The sequence below is a fragment of the Hippocampus zosterae genome, chromosome 2, assembly GCF_025434085.1.
Source record: "Hippocampus zosterae strain Florida chromosome 2, ASM2543408v3, whole genome shotgun sequence".
In the NCBI taxonomy this organism is placed as follows: Eukaryota; Metazoa; Chordata; class Actinopteri; order Syngnathiformes; family Syngnathidae; genus Hippocampus; species Hippocampus zosterae.
The window spans coordinates 9,921,669-9,947,515 of record NC_067452.1 but is presented as its reverse complement, the minus strand read 5'-3'; the positions used below and the strand labels follow the sequence as shown (position 1 = coordinate 9,947,515).

General features: G+C 41.7%; 2 protein-coding genes across 2 annotated transcripts; both read right to left on the bottom strand.

The window, feature by feature from the left end:
- Window positions 1-8,352: 8,352 nt before the first annotated feature.
- dhx35 (DEAH-box helicase 35) lies at window positions 8,353-20,092 on the bottom strand. Its single transcript, XM_052056496.1, has 21 exons — window positions 20,000-20,092; window positions 19,634-19,761; window positions 19,457-19,549; window positions 18,542-18,619; window positions 18,317-18,421; window positions 17,613-17,674; window positions 17,457-17,526; window positions 17,200-17,259; window positions 14,972-15,084; window positions 14,810-14,906; window positions 13,968-14,126; window positions 13,624-13,834; window positions 13,421-13,545; window positions 12,707-12,761; window positions 12,410-12,600; window positions 12,243-12,320; window positions 12,022-12,151; window positions 11,812-11,893; window positions 11,533-11,604; window positions 11,300-11,411; window positions 8,353-9,480 (listed from the first exon to the last, which is right to left on the bottom strand). The coding sequence occupies exons 1-21, from the start codon at window positions 20,037-20,039 to the stop codon at window positions 9,442-9,444; spliced, it is 2,100 nt and encodes a 699-aa protein (XP_051912456.1). The 5' UTR covers window positions 20,040-20,092; the 3' UTR covers window positions 8,353-9,441.
- Window positions 20,093-20,613: 521 nt separating this feature from the next.
- On the bottom strand, window positions 20,614-24,132 carry rab5if (RAB5 interacting factor). Its single transcript, XM_052056864.1, has 4 exons — window positions 23,798-24,132; window positions 22,679-22,782; window positions 22,463-22,592; window positions 20,614-22,142 (listed from the first exon to the last, which is right to left on the bottom strand). The coding sequence occupies exons 1-4, from the start codon at window positions 23,903-23,905 to the stop codon at window positions 22,101-22,103; spliced, it is 384 nt and encodes a 127-aa protein (XP_051912824.1). The 5' UTR covers window positions 23,906-24,132; the 3' UTR covers window positions 20,614-22,100.
- Window positions 24,133-25,847: the final 1,715 nt, after the last annotated feature.

The window sequence follows — 25,847 nt, the reverse complement described above, 5'->3', positions numbered from 1 at the left end:
AATCAGCTGCGTGCTGCTGCTCGCAAACTGGAGGAGTTCTCGGCCGTAACACGCCGCGTGGCGGGACGATCAAATGATGTGGAATCATACTGAACGACAGGAAATGGTACACGACGATTGAGAAAGAGCTCAACGTGTTGTAGTTGGAGATGTGGAAACTGTAGGCAAATATGTAAAAAGTGTTTGCTTTTCAATCTGTATTACTTTATCCAAAAGGAGTACAACTTCATGCGGTTGTAGAGGTGCATGGAAGATAAAAGCACCATAGAGCGGAAAAAAACGAAAACCCACATGGAAAACGTCAGCCCTGTTTGAAGTTTGTGTGTCCCAACTGTGGGCATCATCTCAACTTCTGCTTTTGCCAAGTTGCATTCAGGTTACAAGCAAGCAGAACTGAAATTCCTGTGACGATGTTGCCTTGATCAACAAGCCCATCGATCCCTGACGGATTCCTGCTCAGATATGTCTTATTTTATTAGTGGCTTCGGCCTTCCGCCACCCCATTTCTCCCTGATCAATACCGGCACAGCTAGAGCCCATATTTTTCTCACTTTTAGTGCCTTAACACTGTTTAACCGAGTCACCTGATAAACGACAGGCCCGCCCCAAACACTGATTTCATATCGATTTCTGCCTCATTCAGCCACCCCGTCCTCCGTCACTCTTCCATTGTTTTTATCTCTAGTTACCTCCCTCGGTATCTCACCCCCTAAACCCCCACCCACACGCACCCATGTCAGGCTAAAGACAGTTGATCTTCTGTTGTTCAACCGCAGACACACCAGGCCTCAGCAATGAAACTTCAGTTGGAGTTGTATCCTTTTATACGTTAAGCGGGACCATATTTACTTCCGTAAAACCTGTGCCACGTGATGTGGATTTTTTTTGTGCACGTCAATCGACGCCGTGCTTTGTGGGCATGCGTGTCACATCACGGAAGCGTTGCGTTCGCAAGAGAAGTGTCATGAGAATTTTTGTAACGTGAGTGAGCGCATAAAAAGATTGTATTTAACAAAAGATAATCCTTTGGAATAGAGTTTGGGAAGACAGACGTAACCGCAGTCGTTCAATTTGGTTGACTTGTAGAGCTTTTTCACTCAAATTTTGTACTATGTCAATCAATGAAAATAAATTGGCAATTTTATTTTTTGTGGTGGATTAGATTAAGGTTTGAACATGATTTTGGGAAAGTGATGTTTGATTATTGGCACGCAACAATTTGTGAATTGAAAGTATGCTGTAGTTAGTAACTCCAGAAATGGCATCGAATAGACAAAGTTTACTGAAGGAACATTTGAGAGGTTTTGGCCACCACCCTCTTAATACAATAAAAATACCCAATACCTTTGTAAAGCTCTTTGAATAGAATGACATACTGACTTTTGTTGGTGTTTGTTTTAGATTGATGGATTGGCAGACCGCTTAATTTAACTCACGGAAGCGATGATAGAAGTGTGGTTAAATTACATGACGGAATGACAAATTGATAATTACACTTTCGGTTGGCTTGAAATAAAGACGGACTGACGATGACAACCGGGTGCCCAGGCCGCGAGTGAATGGTGATGACGGACTGGCAAAATGTTGTAAATTGCCCAACTCTGAAAAACAACAACTGTGTTTTTTTGGGGGAAATGGGAAATGCAAACTTAATTATCCATTCATCCATTATCTGAGCCGCTTATCCTTACAAGGGTCGCGGGCGCAAATGTCATTAACAACACGCATAATAATCATACGAATGCTGTCCAATGTTTCAGTGCCAGTACATATATCAAAATATACTAAGGGGATATTTTGAAAAATGAAAAAATATATGGCAATAAATATTGGGAAACTATTCCAAAAAAAAGAAAGAAAAACAACTTTCACCAGACTGCAGTCTCTTTATCTCCTTTTCACCCCTTCTCCAACTACATTATTTATGCAAAATTAAACCACCTCCTTTCCTGCTTAGTCTGGCTCATCCACTCAGTTACCTCTTTATTGATCTCTTATCTGAGGCACTTGTGTAAATCCAGTCTCTTCCTCCTGGCCATTAATACCATTAAATATGCGTCACCTTATCACCAGACACTTTGAAGATGTCTGGATCGGCCGCACGGCGGCTTTGTGATACTGACTTAGTTCTCCAATTGCCTTACTATCACCTGTTTGAAGCGTTTGTCCTCAGGACATGTTATATTAACAAGATCGTACTTAAAGCCGCAAGCCCTCGCCACTGGTACACAGTGAGCAGGACTGAGGAGCACAATGTTGGTGGTGCGCGCTGGGCCGAGAGCTGAGGGCAAGAATACAGGTCCACAATCAGCATTGACACTGGGTTCTTAGTACAATTGTGTGTTGCATCACGAATCACTAAACCCTCCAGCTACAGCTAATAAACCTTTGGTTCATCAGTTTGAGACGTGTGAATACTGTACTTTCTTCTTTACACATTTAAGAGCACCGTCCTTAGTTTCTCAAATGTAGGCAGGGATTAAATTTAGATTTTATATGCACACGTGTAGATGGTTGAAAATTTCCCGTCTTGATAAATCTCGTTTAATCTTAAAGTGCAAGACTATATTTTTCAATACCAATTACTTGTAAAAGTTTTGTGACTTGGTACAATCAGTGGGATCACTTTCAATGCATATGTATGAATTATAAAAGTAAAGTGCACATTTGTCGAAGGAAATCTAAGGTGCTCCATGAAATGTTTTGTAAAAGATATGTTCATTAAATTGCAACATTTTCCTAATGGTCTTGTGCTTCTTTAGACCAAAACAAAGGAAAGACATATTATTTTGGTTATTTATAGCAGAGTATGGTATTATTTTAATGGTCTGATCCACTTGACATCTACCGAGGCCGTATGTGGCCCACAACGTGAAATGAGTTTGACGTCCCTGCACGAGATGAAAGAAGGTACGAGAAAGCTGCGTATTCATCTGTTGCCATTCATACAAGAGAATAAACGATGGCTTACCGCGAATATATCAGCTTTGTTTGCTACGAAGCGAGCTTTCACCGAGATTAAATTTCTGAGATCATAATTATTTTACCTAGATACATTTTTACATGTAAAATGGGTGCCCCTAGTACCAATAAAGTTTGGGAATTACTGATTTCAAGTGGAACAACGTACTATGAAGTGCTAATCATAAAACACGAGGAGGTATTTGTTCAGAAATTGCCTAACATGAGACACAGTTCAGGACCCGAAACTTTATATGAAGTTCCTCACCCTTTAACAATGGGTTAAGTGATAATCTGACTCCTCCAGTACACTTTGACTCGTAACATTGGCTAGAGCGCGTGAAGAGAAACTGACCGTGAAGTAGTGAGTGGGCAAGAGCAGATATTTTCTATTAAAGCCATGAGAGAAGCTGCAAGGGTTGCGGGGCAGGAGCGAACATCCCGACCTACTCATCCTTCTGCACAGTTCTCACAATGCAAACAATGAAGGGCTTTGAGCACCAGCTAGCGGTAGAGGCGATTAACTGCCGAGGCGCTCCACACCAAACACATTAATCATGACCAGGGGAGTGTAAAATTCAATCGTCTCCTTCCATCCATTTCACGCGAAGCAGACTGAAGGCCGGCCTTGTAGTGCCTGAGAAAGGAAGGATGGGGGGGCTGTGGGGGCTGTGGGGGGGAAAGAAAGAGGAGCTCTCTACACTTCATCAGAAGCCCTACTTCATAACAAATGGAGTGTCTCTCCGGCAGAGGAGTGCCATCAGAAACACGCGTTCTCTCTATCCATTTAATTCCGGCAATGGAGGAAGGGTCAGGGAGGGAGCAGTGGCTGCGGGTTCTGCTCTCAGCTCGCCGCTTCCCCAGTCACACAGTAAACTACCTTTTAGGAATTGTTTCTCAATAAGAAATGATCAGTCCATTTATCTGCACCAGGCGGGCCTGTCTCCTCACACAGACCTCCAATATTTTTCGTTTGACCTGATCACGGCTATAAACTAGACCGAGACACTTCCAATTTGTCACCCGTGGAGGGCCGTGTGAGTCCCAGGCTTCTGTTGCCATCGCATCCGCATCTCAAAAGAAACTCAAAGATTCCGTTGTTTGAGAACATGCATCGAGATTTGGGCAATTTCAGCGTATTTCTTGCCTTATCGTCCCATTTTCCAAAACAGGGCTGTTATATCAGTGGATGCTGAGCATGAGCATCAATTGTCTTTGTCGTACTGGGTTGTCTAAACCAAAGGCCTCATATCCAAAAAACTAAGGATGCAAGAGCCACTTTTACAAGTATGACTTAACACGTCAAAACCAAGTCAGCGTTGTATATAAAAGATGTGCAGTCTAGAGAGAGAGAGAGCGAGAGAGACAGAGATGTTTTACTTTCCCCCCCCCCCCCCCCCTTGATGGATTTTGGGGGTTGGCCATCTATACTGCCCTGTACTGACCATAAGCATTCTCTACATTCTGTACCAAAATAGGAGCAATCTGTACTATTAGGCTGACCTTGAGACAGAACAGAAATTCATTGCTCCAACAGAAAAATCCTTATTCATCCAGGTATTTGGAATAAAAATGCCACCGTTGCAGTGATGGGTGATTGGTGGAAACCAAGGAAGTGAGGGAGAATAATCCATTTCTTCTTCTCCCTCCTCTTCTTTTCTCCTGCCTTGCCACCCATTGTAGAATGTTAAGTACTACAAAATGGTCGCAAATACTCACTGGGCCATAGTTTGAACACCACTACCCCTAAATGAATTTTGCAGTATTTACCACTGCATTCTAACTGCTGCTAACAACAAAGGTATGTGATGTAAAAATATCGCTTGTAGCAGCAGAATAAAAACACAACAGATTGATGTTAATCGACATTGCAACATGCTGTTGGTGTTGCAATGATACAAGGGCTGTCGCTTGTTTTTCTACCTCGGATACTCAATGCACACCAACACTGTAATCTCATTCACCGACCGATGACGCAGCATCAGGAGCAACTGTAGGCTCAGTATCTTGCTCACTTCAACATGGTCATAATGGCCAGGGATCAAACCATCAACCTCTGGGTTGGGAAACAACCTCTTTACCACTGAGCCATGCCACCCCACCCCACAATCAACAACAAAATGACAAGAGAGCCCTTAAACATAACCAAGGGTTCAAAAGATGCAAGAAATCGCTTCAAACAGCTAAATTCAGCGTAGAGAAATACACATGGTTTCTTTCAAACATTCTTTGACGGAAGCAAGTCAATAAAGTGAAAACGTGAGAGCAATATTCAAATAGGTGAGTGACAATTGACTCGTTTCCACCATTTTTCATGAGGACATTTTTATGGGATCAGAAATATACGGTGTGGCTTGTTAAAACTACTGGGATGTTTCCCACATCCATTTTTAAGTAAAACGTGCAGAAGAATCTCTTTTGTGGTCGATTCGATTCAATGATTTTCATGCAGTGTTTCGATTTTTATCAGCGGGATAACTCATCTTTGACTGGAATGTTTATATCGATGCTGGCCTATTTTGGCGGTTTTAGGGGACATGCAGATGAAGGTGCATCCAATTTGTCCGTTGTCAGAAAACATGATACGTTGCCAAAAGGTATCTCACCTAACCTTGAATGGAGGAGTGACACAGAGGAGCCTTGCATCGGGATAAGCGATTGCCATCCGTTGCCACAGATGGTTTGGGAATTTCCGGTAGCCAAACAAACAGGCAGATGGGGTTCGCACTGCAGAAATGGCTTTTATGGCACACAGTCGTTCCCGATGCTTGACTCAAAATCCTTCCCTTGGCTTTTACTTGACGCCCAACAGCCGCACACCGCTTTGCACAGACGTTCAGTCACAGGCCATTCCATTGTTACAACAAAGAAAGTTACCACCATTTTTGCCCGCTTTTTGAAGCCTTTCAAATTATCATAACACCACTCTTTATTCCATCTGGTGACATTGGTCTTGCCAGAAAAAAAAAAAAACGTAATTGTTATCTCAAGTCCCAACATTCAATCACACAATCAACCCGACTCCACCTGCCTCCTCAGCCGAGTCACATGCTCGCCATTAATACCTCTGGATGTTATTTAATGTTGCCCATTACACAACTTGATGGGCAACAGAGGTCAGGGGATGAAAAACATAAATGTAGCTGGATCTGCCTTTTTTTTTTTTTGCTGGTGCTTTGTTTGGCTATGTCGGATGCAGACTCGTCCGTTTTCTCCACACTGAGACAAAAACAGTCACAAGGATTACGATGCCTCTGTGAAGAAAAAAAAAACTGATGAGACTGCAAAAATAGAGTTCAAAAACAGTCAATCATTCTCACTTACCACACTAGAAGATTAAATTCCCTGCAAAGTGAATTGACACACGACAGAGTAAAATGCTGTCAACGATATTAGAACGATAGAAAAATAACAAGTATCGAAAAGGAGGCTACCAAATCATGGAAAATACATTAGTCCTGTCACTCAACACTCAAATGCGATGAGCATGCCCCCCTCAATTTTCAACTGTCTGTAAAAGACTTGAGCATGTAGATACTTCTTCCATTTATTAATTACTTTCGTGTTTGGCTCACATATTTAAAACATATTCTCTTCAGAGACTGCAATTCAGTATACAGTATACCATTAAATCACCGCAAGGCTTTTTTTGTACACGGCAGCAATGCGGTACTCTGAAGCGGCCACGCCAGCCTGAAGTTCTGGAACCAACGCTGGCTGCCGGAAGTCAAGTCTGACTTTTAAAAATTTTAATAAAATACCCCCTTCTCGCTCTTCCATCTTTCTCACTGAAATACGCATGCACTCACCGCAGACAACCAGGGGTTCTAAAGTGGCCACACAGGCTCGAAGCCTCAATCCACACGCTGACAGTCAAGTCATACATGTATATACTGTTTTTTTAATTAATTCCACCACTATTTGCTCTCTCCTTTCTGCGTATGACGTAACGTGTGCATTTGTATATGCATGTGTATATAATGCATTTCAGAAACAAATCACTCAATTCACTTTACAGCTTCAACCATGCAGGAACGTCACACGCATTTCTCGGAGGAAAAATCTCTTACTCCTGTGAAAAGTTTGATTTTATGCATTGTATTTATAACAAACTACTAAAACTAAACTTCACCATTTGCTGTAAGCACAGCCTTGTTAAAATCCGGGGGGGGAAACGTAAATTGTTTAGCAAGCTTTACAAGCAATCAAGCTGAGGGATTTAAATCAGCCATAAACCCCGAAAGCCATCACGTGTATGCAGATTTTTTAACACATAAATTATTGTCATTTAAAAATCTGACCCAGCGTTATGATATTAATTGAAGATTTTTTTAAAGTAATTACTTCAGTCTGCCCTCTAGTGGAGATTGCTAGAACACTACCGCATTCTCATTGTGCATTTATGCCTAGGTGAAATGCGCTGAAAATACGCCATTTTATATGATCAATAAACATATGCACAGCATATAGCCATAAACGATTCGGATAATGGATGGAATTTTGAGAATGCTTGATTATTACGTTACCCCCATGACACTTTCTCACTCGCAGAAGACTTAGTCAGGTGTTCCCTAAACATGCTATGTCGTACAATTCATTCGCTATTCTTTCAGACAACGCTTCACTGTGTGACGAACATTTATGTTTTTCACGTATTGATTGTACGTACATACTGTATAGCCCATTCACTATAAAAATGTGTTTGTTTTGTTGTGGTTTTTTTGGGGGGGGGGGGGCATTTAACCACACTAAGCAATTTGTATAAAAAGTGCTACATAAATATATTTACTTGCTACCATCGAAGTAACTATGGAACATATTCGTTTTCATTTTTGTGCATAGGCCTAATGGTTAAGTGTTATTAAATAAATATTTTAAATGCCTAATTTGCCCATATAGTTTGCTGGGTGAATGTGAAATTGGAGTATACAGGCAGTATTATGCATGCCAAACAGCTATTTATACATTGTAAATATTAGGTACTTTTCAAATAATTCTCGATTAGCACTCGCAGTACAGAGATATAATCTTTATTTCTAAAACTGTATTGTACACACATGTAATAAAGTACTTTTTGTAATTCTGATGGAGCAGGCCTATTTTATATTTATGGATTTATATGTGTATCATGTGACCTTTATGGCTTGGGGCTACCTAATTTTGACCCTTTTCTTGGTCTGTCATGTGACTTCAGTGGCAGCCAAAATGAAACAATTTATTTTGCGATTCATGAAAACTACACAATGTTATTATAATAAATAACGAGTTATACAAAGGCATGCTGGAGTCTTTCTTCCCCCCAGAATGTGTCGGCAATTTGCGTTTGTGGACGAATGGCGACATCCAGTGGCCAACCGGGACATTTCAATAAAAAAAAACCTGACACCATGCTTGAGCCCATTAGGGTTTTATTTGAGGATGTAAGGAAGCAGAAAGTGACAACTATTTATAAGGGCGATAACTCGATGAATATGCACGAGCCCATTTAACATGAAACGTTTGCTTTACTGTACGCTGTGCTTCTTTGGCTGAGGTTTTACTGAACTACAAATCATGCATATCTGTCTAAAGTTTTGAATGCCCTGGATTAATAGCTTCTAGCTTTCTAGTAATATCATAGCAAACATCTGACAGACTGTCCGTTGACATTTCAGCTGCAAATGGAGAAACATCTGAAGACAAAAGCATTTTTGAAGTGCACATTAGTGACTAGTGACCAGTGACTAGTTACGGCCATTAAGTGTTGTGGAGATGCTGATGCCAAACCAAAAATGAAAAGGTTTCATAAATGCTAGTTCTTTTGAGGCTTTAGGCTACATACGAGTGCATTTAACTACACATTCAGTCGCCACAATGACAAACAGCACTTTGCTTGGTTTTCAGTTTTCCAGTTCCAATGCTCATGTGTTTTTACACAATCCATTGAGGAATGAAATGAGAAATAGGCTGATAAAAGGAAATTGGCACTAACCGGTGAAAAGGCAGCACATTCTGGACTTCAGGTAGGACGTTTGCACAAAAGGTAAAGACGCTCTTCTCACAGTGTCATCACGAGACCATTTTAAAAAATGAAAAATAAATCAGAGGTCATGTTACCAGTCACTTTCCTAAAGGCACCAGCGTTATGAGAGCAAATGAATTGAAGAAAAAAACGGTGTCAAAATGGGAGACATCCTCAAAAATTAATTTTTTTCCCCCATAATTCATCACGCAGTATTCAACGAATACAACTGCTACAAAAATAAAGCCGAGAACCAGGTACGACTGCAAGCAATCCCCGGACCTGAGCCTTCTCTGACTATGTACAAAGTATGACCTCATCTCACATTCATCAGCAATCGCGCTCACACAGTTCTAATACAAAGGAGATGACTATCCCAAAGCGAGAGCTAACGAGCATGGTCACTGTTGGGCATGTGGACATGATCAATAAATATGACATCTTTATTTACACGGACAGGGTGGAAAAGATGAACGGGTTCAGAGGATGCGGGAACGCTTGCTGCCAAGTGAGCCATGCTGAAAGAGAAAGGGGACAACAGTAATTCCCTTAGCAGGTCAGGAAAACAAGACCAATTAAAACACTCGTGTCAAACTCGTAGCCTCAAGGCCAGATCTGGCCCGCCACAACATTTTATGTGGCCCACAAAAGCAAATCAAGTATGTCAACTTCCATCATGTTTGCTCAATCTTACCATCCTTTTCTTGTTACAGGATTACAGTAACTTGAATAATAGTTGAATACATGTTTGATTTGAAAATTTGTTATCCATCGAGTTGTGTACTGTATATGTAATCATATGAGGAAGTGATTAAACATTCATGTTGTTTCACAGTCATAACGGTTCTTCGAGGAGAAACTGGAGCTACTTTGTACAATGTGGCCCGCGACAAAAATGTGTTTGAAACCCCTGAACTAAAATAACAGTGAGTGGCAGCTGTCCACCAAGGTTTCACCTGCAAAATGAAAAGACATCCATCCAACCATTTTCCACCGCTTATCCGGGGTCGGGTCGCGGGGGCAGCAGCTTTAGGAAGGAAGCCCGGACTTCCCTCTCCCCAGCCACTTCTTCGAGCTCTTCCTGGCGGATCCCGAGGCGTTCCCAGGCCAGCTGGGTGACATAGTCTCTCCAGCGTGTCCTGGGTCGTCCTCGGGGTCTCCTGCCAGTGCGACATGCCCGTAACACCTCACCAGGGAGGCGTCCAGGAGGCATCCTAATCAGATGCCCGAGCCACCTCATCTGGCTCCTCTCAATGTGGAGGAGAAGCGTCTCTACTCTGAGCCCCTCCCCGATGACCGAGCTTCTCACCTTATCTCTAAGAGAGAGCCCAGACACCCTGCGGAGAACACTCATTTCGGCCGCTTGTATCCGCGATCTCGTTCTTTCGGTCACGACCCATAGCTCGTGACCATAGATGAGGGTTGGAACGTAGATCGACCGGTAAATTGAGAGCTTCGCCCTTTCGCTCAGCTCCTTCTTCACCACGACAGACCGATACAACGTCCGCATCACAGCAGACGCTGCACCGATCCGCCTGTCGATCTCCCGCTCCCTCCTGCCCCCACTCGTGAACAAGACCCCAAGATACTTGAACTCCTCCACTTGGGGCAAGATCTCCTCCCCGACCCGGAGAGGGCACTCTACCCTTTTCCGACTGACGACCATGGTTTCAGATTTGGAGGTGCTGATCCTCATCCCAACCGCTTCACACTCGGCTGCGAAACGCTCGAGTGAGAGTTGGAGAGTCCTGCTTGAAGGAGCCAACAGTACCACATCATCTGCAAAAAGCAGAGATGCAATACTGAGGCCCCCAAAACGGACCCCCTCAACGCTTCGGCTGCGCCTAGAAATTCTGTCCATAAAGGTGATGAACAGAATCGGCGACAAAGGGCAGCCTTGGCAGAGTCCAACCCTCACTGGAAACGATTCCGACTTATTGCCGGCAATACGAACCAAACTCTGACATCGGCAGTATAGGGACCGAACAGATCAAAAGACATAATCACAACAAATTACTGATGAGAAATGAAAAACTGCAAAATTCTATCCATCAAGGTTCTACAAAGTACAATAGTGTATGGTGCTCTTTCTCTGAGTTAAAAAAATAACAATTAAAAAAAACACCAATAATTGGGGCCTTGGGGTGGCTGGAACGGATTAATGGCATTCATTCCAATAGGGTAATTAGATTTGGGATAAAAGTGCTTTGAGTTCCAAGCATGGTCACGAGACAAACTGTACATGTATGTCAAGGCACCACTGAACAACAAATTCTATTTTACAATACAAGCACACCTTTCTTAAATAAATCAAAGCATTTTCCTAGTTTGACTTACTTTAGCTTGCTTGTAGAAATGAGGGGCCAACTCGACGAGCCAGGACGACTCCACTGCAGTCACATCTCGCATGAAGTATTTGCTTGTCTGCAGCACTTCATTGAAGACAACCCTGTGGTAGGAGAGTGTTGCCATAAAAACATATATTTCATGGAAGTAAAATCAAGAGAAAGATGGAGAGAAAAAAAAACCAATATGGTACCTATTTGTGACATCAACAAAAACGTACTAACCATTTTGGTGGCTTCTCTCCGTACAGTACAGAATTCGGGTGGATGTGAAGCTCACGATCGTCTCGTAAAGTCCTGGAAGAGAAGAAAATATTGGGGCCAAAAACGAATTCAGTAATACATAACCATGGTGCAATAATGTGCTGTGCAACATCTTCAGGAGTGCCGCAAGAAATTAACCGATTTCAGAGTAGTCCGGGGAAAAAGAAAAAACTGCTTTAGGCAGAGCACCACGGTGGACAGTCAGAAATACAGACGAGAAAGGAAAACAAGAGTGCTTACCGGTAAGAACCAGAGTGGTGAACGCGCGCTGCGTTGGCAAAAAACCCAGACACGATGCACCTCAAGATCACATCCGGATCACCTGCAATGCAGCAAAAAACTGACAATGAAACATGTGGCTGAAGGAGGCGAGCATGAAGGTGGGGCTCGAGGCGAGCTATGTTTGAAAATACTGTATTAAAAAGAGTTGATGCAATAAGCTTGACGTACCTTCGCTGGATGTCCACACCACCTTGAACTTGGTCATGAGGCGCCGCAGCTGCTCTCGTACCGTCACGGCACGCTGCAGACCTTTGTAATTGAGAAAATGATCCTGACACCACTTGGAGCTCTTCTGATGCTGCAGAATACACAAAGAAAAATAGAAGGCGAAACATTGCAGACTTCCTGACCTGCCAACTACACAAACAGGAAATGTATGCTCAGTGTACCTTTGTGAAAGCTTCGTACACATTCAGCATGGTGAGGTGATCTCCTTCGGCAACAGCAAATTTTCTGTGCTGACGGGCCTGCAAGCGGGAGGTGACAGAAAAGGCTTGATGACCGAAACTGCTTTGACAGTCGTGATCACCGATGCTATCATTGTTATTTTCCTCACGGCGGCTTTCTTTTGATTGGGCGGGACAACAAAGACATTCTGAATCTGCATCATGGCCGCAATGGTGACAATCTCCTTGGAGCAGCCAAAGTTTCCCGAGTCGAGGAGCATCTTGGCAAACATGGGGCTGAGAGGGAATTCCGCCATCCGCACGCCCATGGGATCGGTCAGACGTCCGTAATTGTCCAGGCCTATAAACAAAGAGTGATGTTTTCATATGCTCGCTGCCACAGAATGAGATCAAGTGCACAGTAAACATGAAGCATGCGGGCTTCCCGGTGCACGTCGGTCTCATACCTCCGAGAGCAAAAAGCAGCTCCAGAGCCTGAACCATACTCTGAGCTGGAGGAGGCTGGGCACAAAAAACAAAACAAATCAAAAAAGGCTAGGTAGATGGCATGGTCAATACAATGGCTTTTAGGCTTTTTCTACACCTTACAATGGTGGCGATTTACGCATTTAGCTTACTTGTTTAACTAAAGGCCTTGAAGACATGGTTTTATGCAGTTACCAACTACATTTCATGGTTCAATGATTTTGTTGTTTACGATGATACTAGTGCAGCGTGTTATACCGGAGACAAATTCCTTGTGTGTTCTACATACTTGGCCAATAAAGATGATTGTGATTCTGATTCTGATTTCACAATTTGCAAAAGAAAACTGCAGTTCGATGTACGTGTTTATATGGCACTGTATTTCGATTTATTATTATTATTAATTATTTCAACTTTAAAGGTTGTGGGTCCAAATCTCAGTTTGGGTATTTCTGTGTGCATTTTTGGTTCCTCACGCAAGTTAGGTTGGCACCAAGTTGCCAAAAAGGTGTCAATGTGAGTATTAACGGTGGTTTAATCATATGGAATTCAAATCAAAGAAAAAAAGAGTAACTGATGAACAATATTTGGAATCTTTCAATTTGTAAAATTCTTACGAGAAGGTTCTCATGTCTTTTATGTTTGAAATCAAATGATTCCGCTTCCTGGTGGAGCAACTTGGGTTTTCTACTCACCGACAGGAAACTGAAGCGCAGAACATTGTCAATGCCCAAAGCTTTGAGCTGCAAAATGACTGGGGCCAAGTTGGTGCGCTGCATCTCTGGCACAGTAGAGGCAGGCAGTTTCTCAAAGTCCTCCTCTGATGAAAAGAAGAAGCATGTTATCAACGCATGACCTAAGACGACAAACTATATATTCTTTTCCTGTAAAGACACACCCGTGTAGAGCCTGAAGCATTTCCCAGGTCGGTTCCGGCCAGCTCTCCCCGCCCTCTGGCTGGCTGAAGCCTTGGAGATGGGCGTCACCACCAGTGACTCAATGGCAGTGTTAGGATTATACGCGCGGAGCTTCACAAAAGCACAGTCGATGACATAAACGATACCGTTGATGGTGATGGATGTCTCGGCTATGTTCGTGGCCACCACAACCTGGAGGAAGCAAAACATATTCAAGAAGTAAAAGACATTCAGAACTACAGCATGTTCTGTAATACGACAAGCAAAGAAATCAACCAATTATTGCATCCATGCACAAACTTGCAGTCTTTTGCAGCATATTTACTTTGCGAACCGTGGCCGGCACCCGCTCAAAGACCTTCATCTGCTCGGCGTAAGGTAAACCGGAATACATTGGCAAAATTCTCAGGTGTTTCTTCATGCCCTGTCGTGACAGAGACCGCGCCTGGTCCTGCAGAAGGGAAACCGCCTTCTCCACTTCTTCCTAAGAGAACGTACCCAAAGCATGACAATATGTTGGGGGAATGGGGTAATGGGCACTGCGTGTAAAAGCCAAAATATAAACTGGACTCAGTTTTAACTACAACTGAACTGTACTTGAGCAGTGATTCTTTTGCGGACCACTAGCGTGAGCTTGCATGCTACGAGTGGTACTTTGAGAATGACTGCTCACTTATAAAAACATACAGTAATATCATAATTAAATTCAATGTAAACTATTAAACAGTCCATGCAGCAATATAATTCAGTGGCCGTTGTAGAGTTCATTATGGTGTGCGCACCTTGACCACAGCGTGACAGGATAATAAATACAAACAAAATGTTTATGCAACTTTTATACATAATTAATATGTAGGTAAATGTAAAATTTAAATTTAATGAAGAAACTGAAGAAAACTACTGGAAATAAGGTGCAATAATATTAGTCGGGGTTTTTTTTGTAGATGTCTGCATGTGCCGTTACCACTTAAGTTCAAACATAAGTTGTAAAAGGATTTATAATTACCACAACAAAAGACACAACTTGCCTGTCTATGGTGTTTTGCGTTGTGCGTGAGCATTTAGCAAGTGAATTTATCCAAACGGAGTTCATGTGGTTTGGATAAATACCCAATGTGTACGCCAAAGTATCGCTGTGAGTGGAATTAAGAAACAAAAGCCTCAAACCTGCCCGGTAAGGAACACCAGCACATCTCCAGTATCATCCGCCTCGTGTATTTTAACCACAGTCTCCACTGTGGCCTTCACATAGTCGGGTACAGGACTGGGAACCACATAGAGAGACTTCAGTATAAAGAGTCAAGTCTGAAGATTGTACAGTGTCATTACCTGATCGTGTAGAAAATATCCACTGGGAAGGTGCGGCCCTCCACAGTCAGGATGCCACACGTGTCCTTGTTGGGATCTCCAGACTCATTCAGGTTGAAAAACTCGTGGAATTTCTTTGGGAAACAGGAATCGCATGGTTAGAGAGACAAAAATTCCTGTTTGACCTCGTTTGAGACAGAAAACAATTGATTGTGGATGGTTGAATCGAGGGCAACTGGTTGAGGTACTTGCAGTCAAAAGGATGTTTCATTTACGAGGCGCATGATCTGTCTGTGCTTTAGAAAGTGCAATTAACTAGCGTGGATTTGACACATTTTTAGAACCTATTGTGTGAAGGAGTCTTAATCATTTCATAAGTTGTCTAACATATGACACCAAATGTGTCTGGGGTCACTAGTTGCGCAACAATCAGTTTTTTCCATCTGACCAACTGAAATTTGCAGGTAATATAAGTAGTATGTAGACCTCTATCCGCTGATGAACACTGTTTTTTTTCTTTTTTAGTAATTATTAAATATCCAAACAATAAATAAGACGGAAAAACAAACAGAAATGTGTGCTGGTTTTCACTTGTGTAGCTTTGGGAGACTTAATGTTGATAATTTAAACAAAGCTAAAAATGTCTACTGCAATAATTATTGTCATGTTCAACACCTAAGGTACAATGCAATTTGATTTAATTGCAATCAAATCTTTCATTCATTTGTATCTATTTTTTTTTAATCTCTTCCGCTGCCTAAAATTTTGAATTTGAAGTTCCTTTTTTGACATATTTGGTTCCACCGGTCTTCCTGGTGTTTTAGTATCAAGATAATTGATACTTTAACCAAAATTTTATATATATATATATATATATATATATATATATATATATATATACACACACACACACACACACACACACACACACACAAGGCGGCCCGGTAGTCCAGTGGTTAGCGCTTCGGCTTCACAGTGCAGAGGTACCGGGTTCGATTCCAGCTCCGGCCTCCCTGTGTGGAGTTTGCATGTTCTCCCCGGGCCTGCGTGGGTTTTCTCCGGGTGCTCCGGTTTCCTCCCACATTCCAAAAACATGGATGGCAGGCTGATTGGATGCTCTAAATCAGGTGTCACCAACATTTTTGAGGGTGAGAGCAACTTCATGTGTACGGATTGTGTGAAGGGCTACCAAATTGATACACGTCTGAAATAACATATTTGTCCAAAATACCTTCAATAATATGAGGATGTGTTATTTTTAATACTTGATGATTTAAATTGTCAGACTTTGATCGTGTTTCGAAATGTCTCACAGTACTGCCAATGTTTGCATTTTTAAATCATAATTTCTACTAGCAAATCACAATGTCCAGGCACTGGCGGGCTACTCAAGTGGTCTTCACGGGCTACCTGGTGCCCGCGGGCACCATGTTGGTGACCACTGCTCTAAATTGTCCCTAGGTGTGAATGTGGGCATGAATGGTTGTTCGTTTCTGTGTGCCCTGCGATCAGCTGGCAACTGATCCAGGGTGTCCCCCGCCTACTGCCCGAAGACGGCTGGGATAGGCTCCAGCACCCCCCGCGACCCTAGTGAGGATTAAGCGGTTCGGAAAATGGATGGATGGATATATATATACACATACACACACACACACACACATTTCTTTTTTTTGTGTAGATATAAAGGGAGAATGACGAGCGAAGATCCTGTGGGACTTTCAGATCCAGACTGACAAGATGGTAATGGCGAACCAACCAGATATCGTGATCATAGATAAAGGGCAGAGGAAAGCCGTTGTAGTAGATGTAGCGGTCCCAAGTGATGGAAACATCAGGAAGAAGGAACACGAGAAACTCGAGAAATACCAAGGGCTCAGAGAGGAGCTGGATATACATGTCTATACACACACATACACCCAATTTCTTTTCTGTAGTACCGAGCCAGAACCTTGGCCCTGTGACAATACTGCTTGCAAATCATCGATTCACTATCAAGGGCACATTGGCAGAGGGGAGCTGGGAAGTGAACACACCATTCAGTCTACCCCCCCCCCCCCCCCCCCCCGAGGCACAGCTCTGTATCTGTAGCGTACATCCCAATCCGACTGAGTAACTTGCATATGTAGACAACATTGACATTTCAGCTGACATTGAGTGAACACTACATTGTCAGTACAATTAAGTCTGACCAGGCAATGACTTTTTTTTCACTATTCCAGCCTCTCACGTCATCTTAATGACGCAGTTACCTTGGCATCTAGAGTGGCAGATGCCACAATCAGCCGCAGGTCTCGACGTTTCTTCTGGATCTGATCAAGAAAAAAATTCACAAGGCTCATGAAAGTGAAATAAGAGGAAAGCCCCCGGACTGCTTGCCACAAAATTTAGATACCAGTCATCAAATTTTTAAAAATCAAAGGCAGCGGCAATAGGCTTCCCACATGAAACATACTAGCAATGAAAACCAGTTTGACACCCCTGACTTATAATTTTGAACTTGTGGTACCTTCTTTAGCAAGCCGATGGCTATGTCTGTGTACAGGGTTCTCTCGTGTGCTTCATCCAGCATCAGGACACTGCGAAAGACAGACACCAAAGCAGAAAACATTACAGCTACGAGGAGCCACTAAAGCAGGTCAACTTTGCGGTTTCATGGCACTACCTGTATTTTTTAAGCAGCGGATCGGCCATCATCTCCCGGACTAATATTCCATCTGTCAGGAACTGAAGCCCACAGGCATAGGAAGAAATCAATGTTGTGTTATTATGTTATGTGTGCACTCTACAGTTGTGCCTTGAGAATAGGTAAGTTTAATTGGTCAAAACAATCAAATATCAAATCATCTATCCCCATTGGAATGAATTGAAATGCCATTAATTCATTCTAGCCTTACCCCCAAAAACAAGAAAAATTGTCCCTTTTAATAAGGGAAAGCATCGCTCCATAATATGACACATTACTTTGTAAAAACACATGGTAATGACATAATTAAAAATGTTATTTTGCATTCTATTTAACACATTTTATCAAATGACTGGCCATTGTGCTGCTCCTCCTGGTGTGCATACATTGGCCACCTGGGGGCAGTATAAGAGACAGACACATATACTGTTAATTAAGACGTCAACTCCCCTCAGCTCATCAGCAAGGCCAGTAATATATTTTCTTATTTGTAGAGGAAAAAGAATATATGACTGAGTACTGTTGTATTGTCTGTCTATATGTGCTACTGCACCGTTTGTGTTCAAGCCATTGCTTTGAGGCTAATCGCACTGCAACGTAGATGCTATTTAATGTTAGTATTGAGTCTCTCGTATTTCAAGGCACCCCTGCATAAAAACACTTTGCCATGTGTTTGTGAATACCTTGATCCTTGTGGCTTGGGGGTCAGAGCAGTCGTCAAATCGAATGGTGTAGCCCACCTCATGTCCTAACCGGGCGGCTCTCTCTTCTGCAACGCGGCTAGCCACCTAACGACAAGGAAAAGTGCTTGAAGCGGCCGCGTCCTTGAGTGTTGAACTGATTTTTCTTGAGTTGAAAGGACTCTGAGAAAGAAAAGGCAAACTTTGGGACATCTGCAGAGCTCTTACAGAGATAGCAGCCACACGTCGAGGCTGTGTCACTCCAATAACCCTCCCCTCGGCCGCCCAGCCAGCTTCCAGAAGGTACTGAGGGGAGATGAATTCAGAAAGATAGTGGCAGAATGAGCAGAGTAGAATGACATCAATGTTGCAGAAGTGCTGACACAACACAAACCCAGACCACACCACAAAGAAGAGGTCAGGTTGAGTTCAAGTCACAATTGAGGACATCACCGCTCAGCTGGTTTGGAACAGTGCTCACATTCTAGTCTGTACTGAAGTAAAAGTTGAGATACCCGTTTTAAATAAATACATACATATTTTTAAGAGGCTGGTCAAAGTAAAGATACTGATTCTATTCCAGCGTCAAAGTAAAGAATAAAAATAAAAAATCCCGTCCCCTTTTTCCCCACCTGACCCCAAGATTCCAATCAAGGCATGTTGGCATCCATAGAAAAAAGTAACTAGCCTTTTCTTGACAAAGTAGGAAGCGTGTATACAGTGGTGTTTTGACATATTCATTGAATTCGTTCCGTGACCATGTTCACGACTCAAAATATTTACATCTTAAATCATCTTTCCCCACTGAAGGGAACTGCCATTAATCCAATCAAGCCTCCCCCTCGAAAGCAAACAAGCTAGGCTGAGAAATGCTTCCTCATCATGTGTTGCTTGTATTTTAAGTGTGCACTCACACATACAAGCAAATAATAATAATTGGCCAAATGATGGCTCGTACCTCGAAAAACTCCTAGGTCCGGTCACTCATATTCCAAGCTTGCAGAGCAACTGTCAAATCAAATGGTGTAGCCCACCTCATGACTCCCTCCCTTTTCTCCCTCAGCATGTAAACTCATTGAATAATAAATCAAAACTCACGCATTGTTTTGCATCACTTCTGTGTTGTAAAAATGTTGCACAAACCTGGGGGATCTGTGTCGTCTTCCCACATCCAGTTTCCCCAACTATGATGACAGTCTGATAGCTTTCTATTAAGTACAAGATGTTGTTTCTGTGCTGGAAAGACAATCAGTTGGTCCACGATCAGCTCGCTGTGCCTTGAGACCGAGATAAAGACATGTAGTAAGGTCTTAAGGCCACCTTGAAAACGGGGAGCTTCTGTCTCTGTTTTTCGATGGATAGCGAAATGAAAGGATTGAAGACGACGGTGGAACCGCTGGTCTCGGTGTTTAATTCACGTTCCTCGGAGATCCCAGGTGCCTCGGCCCCTGAACACCCAAGAAACGAAAAAGGAATTGACAAAACCAATGCATGCAGTCTGTACTTTGCACCCCGTATTTTAATTTGAAAAGCGACTCCCCCAGAATTAGCTGCACATACTGCATACATTCCGGATTGAGGCATAAGACCCCTCAACGGCTGAGTGGCTTGTAAAGCTGACAAGCGAGTTAATTTGGAATCAAACATACTCATAGCGATGCCAATCAACACACTTAACTAACGTACCCGGCTTCCAAAATTTCATCGTGGAACGCGGGCCCGCCATCTTGGAATCGACGTCACAACGTAATGTTCTTTGGTGACGTCACTGCCAAGCTTTCTGTTTGCTGAGAATTGTATTCTGACTTGTTCAATAAAGCTTTTTTTAAAGCGTCTTCGTATCGTTTGGTTTCGAGGCATTCAGTTTTTCAAACAATAATTACCACGGAAATCAATTAAGTCCCTCCCCGTACTTTGTTTCTCTTCCTTTTAATTCGTTCACTGCCCAAGAGAACTGGAACTACAGTACTGATGTTATTTGTACGATAATGAATCACAAAGTCTTTGAAATGGGGAAAAGCAATAAAATTCCACCCCTCAAAAATCTGTTTTCAGGTGTTCCATTAAAAAGAATATTTGTTCAAAGAATGGAGCATTTCAAGACAGTTCTGTGAAAAGTATGAGGTATCATCCTTTTTAAAATCCATCCCCCTCCCGCAACGAAAATAGTTTTGGAAAATTTCAGTTCCATCCGCAGTCTCAATTGTGCCTTTTCTGTTATGAAAATAGTCGCTGAACAGTCGATGCTTTTTGTTCCCAGTCATTTATGTAAACAATGGGTAAAAATAAAACGGACAAAATCATTGAAAATGGAGGCCAAATGAAGCCCATGTTTAATCATTCCCAAAAGATTTGATCAGAAAACAGGATTGGTTCAACCACAATCTGCATGTATATATAATAATATATATATATATATATATATATATATATATATATATATATATATATATATATATATATATATGCGCGCACCCTAACAGTTTCATTACAACTTTGTCAGAACTGAGATCAAAAGTTCTCAACTATAAAATACTGAGCAATGTTACACCCTGTGAGAGGTAACGCAAGTACATAGATTTGGGTTTGACGACAGGTTCGCTCAACAGAATTTACAAAATACCTTAAATTTCAAAACAAGAAGTAAGATTGATCTGCAAGCTACATTAAATTATTTCTATGCCCTCCCTTGCCAGTCATTGATAAATGACACACTGAGATATACGAACAGTTTGTCTTGGTGTGCACAGGCCAAGTTTAGCTTACAAAAATGAACAGTTTCCTCCTCACTGGATGGACAGATTGTGATTAATATACTGTATAGACAGATGGATCGAGGCTGGTAGAATGAGTAAAGGAATACTAAAATGCAGCCACTATTAAAACCATACACACTTGAAGCAGATGGTAAACATCAACTTACTGCAGTCCAACTGAAATTTTTGATTGAAATTCAAATAGACAAGACAATTGACAAAAAAATACAATCTAGCAATTAAATTGCAACGGCATAATCCGAGGTGTGTCGGTACAGATACGGTACTGGTGTCACGAAAGATAGATTTCAAAACCATCTTGAAAGGGAAGGGATCCTTTGACGTTTACTTGGTTCAGTGAACAAGGAGCAGCTCAAGGTGTGGTAGGAAAACGCAACTGTTCACAAGCCCTGAACAGCTGACAGTTCCTGCCCATGAAGACAGTAGTCATGCAACATGAATTTGAAATATCTTTTGTGACACCAGTCCTGTGATGTTTTCTGACACACTTGGTATGACAGTACAAAAAAAACGGTATCAATTTCAATGCATTCGACCGGTGTGATTTATCCTAAAAGCAACAAATAGCATCAACATTACCCGAGTGACGGTCATGTGCACCTGAGGGACCAGCGTGGGAGTTGAACCAAATATATTGTACTAACAGATGCCAATATGCATGTTCTCCAGCAGACAAGTCTGTCAAAAGAATAGCATCTATACTCCATTTCCTATCAAGGATTTGATTCATTCAAAATTGAACCAGAGCCACAATTTTTTAAAAAGTTTTGTCAGACATGGTGACTAATACATAAGGGAGAAAGAATGACAAATGCGAAGGTTTGTCACCCGTAAAATGTAGCCCGGCGACAACAGAAACTGATTAAATCATGTCCATCTTCAACCAATTACGTCCATTATGTAGTGCACACAGGGGAGTCACACTGTTTGTGGCCACATCAGCACCCTTTCAGCCAGAGTTCCTGCTTCTTGACACAAATGTTCATATACATTGTTGGGTGGAATAGCTTTCAGTCAAAGTGTAGGGCTGTGTAAAAGATAATCCACACCACCTGAGAAACACAAACAATGGGAGATATTAATTATTGAGCCGAGTCCAATAATGGCAAGCTTAAACTGTTGATTCATACGCACAAGAACAACAATTTTCATCTCTCGATCATGAATATATTTTGTTATAGGTGTATAGTATACTGAAAGTAAGGTATTGTCAGTAGGACTTTAACCACCTAAATCCCATTTTATCGGACACATATTTTTTTTAATCACACTAAATAAATAATCCTTCTTTTATAAAACAAAGCACAATTTTTACAAGCCTAAAATATGTTTTTCAGGTGTTCTATGCATGCATCATTTAATATTCCCCAACCAGAAACAGAGCAAAAGATGTCATGAAGCCTTCTTTGGTGAGCTCCCACGTTCCACCGTATTCTTCCTCATCTATCTGTTGAAAGCTGCTGAAGTATACATACAGGACGCCCGCGTTGATGACACAAAATCTAATGAGGCAAAAACATCATGAGAAAGTTAGCCTGCAGCATCAAGCTGATGAAATATGAAGAAAAGACGGTTGAACAATGCTTACATGGCTATTCCCAGAAATCCTTTCAGTGGGGCGACTCCCCAGATGACACCAAGGATCACTGCAATGATTTGCCGGAGCCAGTAAATCACATCTAAAAACTCATCCTTCAAAGATTTAGAGAAGAAAAATTAATGGTGCATTATCAGTTAAATCCCTGCAACACATCACCATGTTTTGTTTCCTAAAGTCGTAGACGTTCGCTAATAATACTTCGTTGGTTTGAAATGCTGCAGCTCGCCGATGAACTGAAACACATAAGAGGGAGCAAACACCTCGTATTCTGTCCTTCCTCTATTGGCTCCCTCTGCATAAGAATTCATTTTAATATTCTGCTGTTTGCTTGCAAATTTGAAAAAGGTCTCGCCCCACCTTAGGTCTCTGAGTTGTTACATCCCAACACTCCTGCCGGATGCATCATGCATCCTAAGACATAGAGGGACCCAAGTCTAAGCGGACACTCAAAGGGGATTGAGCTTTTCTATTGCTTATTCCCAAACTTTACAATGACGTACAGGTGCACATTAGAAAAGGAAAGGCCTCCCTCAATGTCCATTTTTTAGAAAACACCTGACACCCAATTTCTATTCCTGATCTGTCAACACAGCAGAAGACTGCCCTTATTTGAGTGTTTTCTGTGTTTTTAGCCGTTTTATTGTTTTAAAGGTGCTCGCTCGATAAATAAAGATGAATTGTCACATTGCAGCAACACAATATTTACAGCAGCCCGTTTATATCTCGTTGCATATTCAAATATTACTTTATTGTACTAGATTTACACACTCCATCACAATCCATTTCTATATTACGAACTGGACTTTTTTTTGGTTTTGTCTTTGGCTTCAAAAAAAGATTCAGATGTCAAAATGATGATATATATTATGATTTTTTAGATGTCAAAAATATTTTGACGGATCACTTTGAGACTGCAAAACTAAATATGCATTAAAAAAATTCTAAACTGTTCATTTGGCTAATCTGAGTCGATTATGAACGATTTTAACATCACCGCAAAATCACTATAAACCGCCTTTGATGCAATGGACAAAAAAACAGGTGTTTTACGCAAAACAAAAGCAGTCAATACGACTCGTTACGTTTTTTAAAGCGCTGCTGACTGACCTTCTCCTCCCAAACTGCATTGCTGTTGAACGCTTTGCTCCATGTGGACTGTTTGACACCCCCGTTCAGCAGATGATTTTCTTCTTTCCGCTTTGAGCTGCTCATCATTCTTTACAGCTTCTGTACTCACCCACGTCGAATAACAAAAAAATACAAACTAAAGGCACCTTAAAGTAAATTTAAGTATCTGGCGAGGAGTAAATGCGATTGGTGTTGTGCTGTATAGGAAGGTTTTAGGAGTTAGGACAGTCCGCTGATCTGACAGATTTCAGAAGCTTGCCTCAAAAGGCCGACTGAGCAGGCGCAGTGTAGGTTGACCCCGGCTGGAGTTAGCCAATCAGAGATGGCGACGTCCTTACGTTTCTGTTGCCGTAAAGGTCCAGAAAATCTACAGCGACACCAAGTGGTCAATAAATGTAAACCTATTCCAGTCACACGAACGGGCTTACGAGTCATTACATCTTTTCCAATAAATAAAGGAATGAATGCATTCTGTTTACCAAAATATTTCATTTAAAAAGCAACACTGACTTCCTCAGGTCTAACTTATTGCAGTTGTTCATAGGGATGCCATGAAACCAGGACCGATTCTGCACCTCTCTGTAATTGTATGCGGACTCAAGAAAAACCAATACTGTACCACTTAACCAGCCTGATATATACTTTTGTGGTGGGGGTGGAGTCAGAGCCAGCCGTACACTGTCTGCAAATAATTTAAGTCAGGGATCGTCAACATGATGCTCACGATCAGCAGGTAGCCCCAAGGGCCATATGATTAACCTGCAGGGATGTTTGAAAAATACAGTAGCTCCCCAGTGACATTTTCCTAATATTATTGTGTGTTGATCTTCTGCACCAAAAATAAAAGAGTGTCACCTACCTTAGTTTTCTCTAACTTTTCTCTGTTGGATATATTTTTTAATCATACTTGCATTGGTGGAAATTTAGAAATGACAGTGTTGGAGGAGGGGAGGAGGGACGAGTACACGTCTACAAGATCATTGTTGTGTTTGTATGACCAAACTGTTAGTGTTTGCATACCTATTTGTCATGTCCTTGTTTACGATGATACTAATGCAGCGTGTTATACCGGAGACAAATTCCTTGTGTGTTCTACATACTTGGCCAATAAACATGATTCTGATTCTGATTCTGATCCTACCAGGTGAATGGCAGTGGCCTCAACCTCTGCACGCCCCTGGTTTAAAGCCCTAATTTGAAATCCTAACCCCAGTTTAAAAACCTGCTTTGACACACAAACTCAAATTTGAAATCCTAACCCCAGTTCAAAACCCGACTTTGAAACACTTAGGCTGGTTTAAAACCCTCATTTGAAATCCTTATACTAGTTTAAAACCATACTTTGAAACCCAAACACTAGTTTAAAACCTTAATTTGAAATCTAATCCTTGTTTCAAACCATGCTTTCAAATTCTAACCAAAGTTTGAAAACCTAATTTAAAGCTACATTTTATACCCTTTGTTATTATTATTACTAACCCTTTCCCTCTCTCTGGAATTACCTGCCACTGAACATTCGGCAAGCCTCCTCGCTGCCCATCTTCAAAGCCCTCCTTAAAACTCACGTGTATTCTTTGGCATTCAACTCAGCATGACTTAGTTTTGTTCTTGGTTGTACTGTTTGGTGCTTTCTACCGCCTTTATTACCGATTTGTCTTACTGTTTATTGTGCATGTTAAATTGCTCCATGTACAACACTTTGTATGCAGCGATGGCTGTTTGAAAGTGCTCTATAAATACCGTTGACTTGACTTGACTTTTACATATTGTGTACCCTACTTTTTATGACACTTTACTTTCTTTATTGATTTAAATATAATGGTAACTTGTGTAAAGTTATATTAAGTAAAGTTCAAGTGTGCCATTTGAGGTTTACTCTTTTACATATCATTGAGAAAACATTAAAAAGTAATTCCTTATCACTAATATGCTGCAAACAAAACACATTACAATTGTTAAATGGACAACTATCGTGTGGAGTTTGCATGTTCCCCCCCGGGCCTGTGTGGGTTTTGTCTGGGTATATGCA

Bases quoted from the DNA above. Each gene is read 5' to 3' on its own strand.
- dhx35 (XM_052056496.1), bottom strand. From the start codon at position 20,039: ATGGCGGGCCCGCGTTCCACGATGAAATTTTGGAAGCCGG. The intron at 12,601-12,706 runs GTATGAGACCGA...CTTTGTTTATAG, and splicing joins GCTGCTTTTTGCTCTCGGAG to GCCTGGACAATTACGGACGT. The intron at 9,481-11,299 runs GTAAGTCAAACT...TTTCTCTTTCAG, and splicing joins ATTTCTACAAGCAAGCTAAA to CATGGCTCACTTGGCAGCAA.
- rab5if (XM_052056864.1), bottom strand. From the start codon at position 23,905: ATGATGAGCAGCTCAAAGCGGAAAGAAGAAAATCATCTGCTGAACGGG. The intron at 22,783-23,797 runs GTCAGTCAGCAG...AAATCTTTGAAG, and splicing joins ATGCAGTTTGGGAGGAGAAG to GATGAGTTTTTAGATGTGAT. The intron at 22,593-22,678 runs GTAAGCATTGTT...TTGCCTCATTAG, and splicing joins GGATTTCTGGGAATAGCCAT to ATTTTGTGTCATCAACGCGG.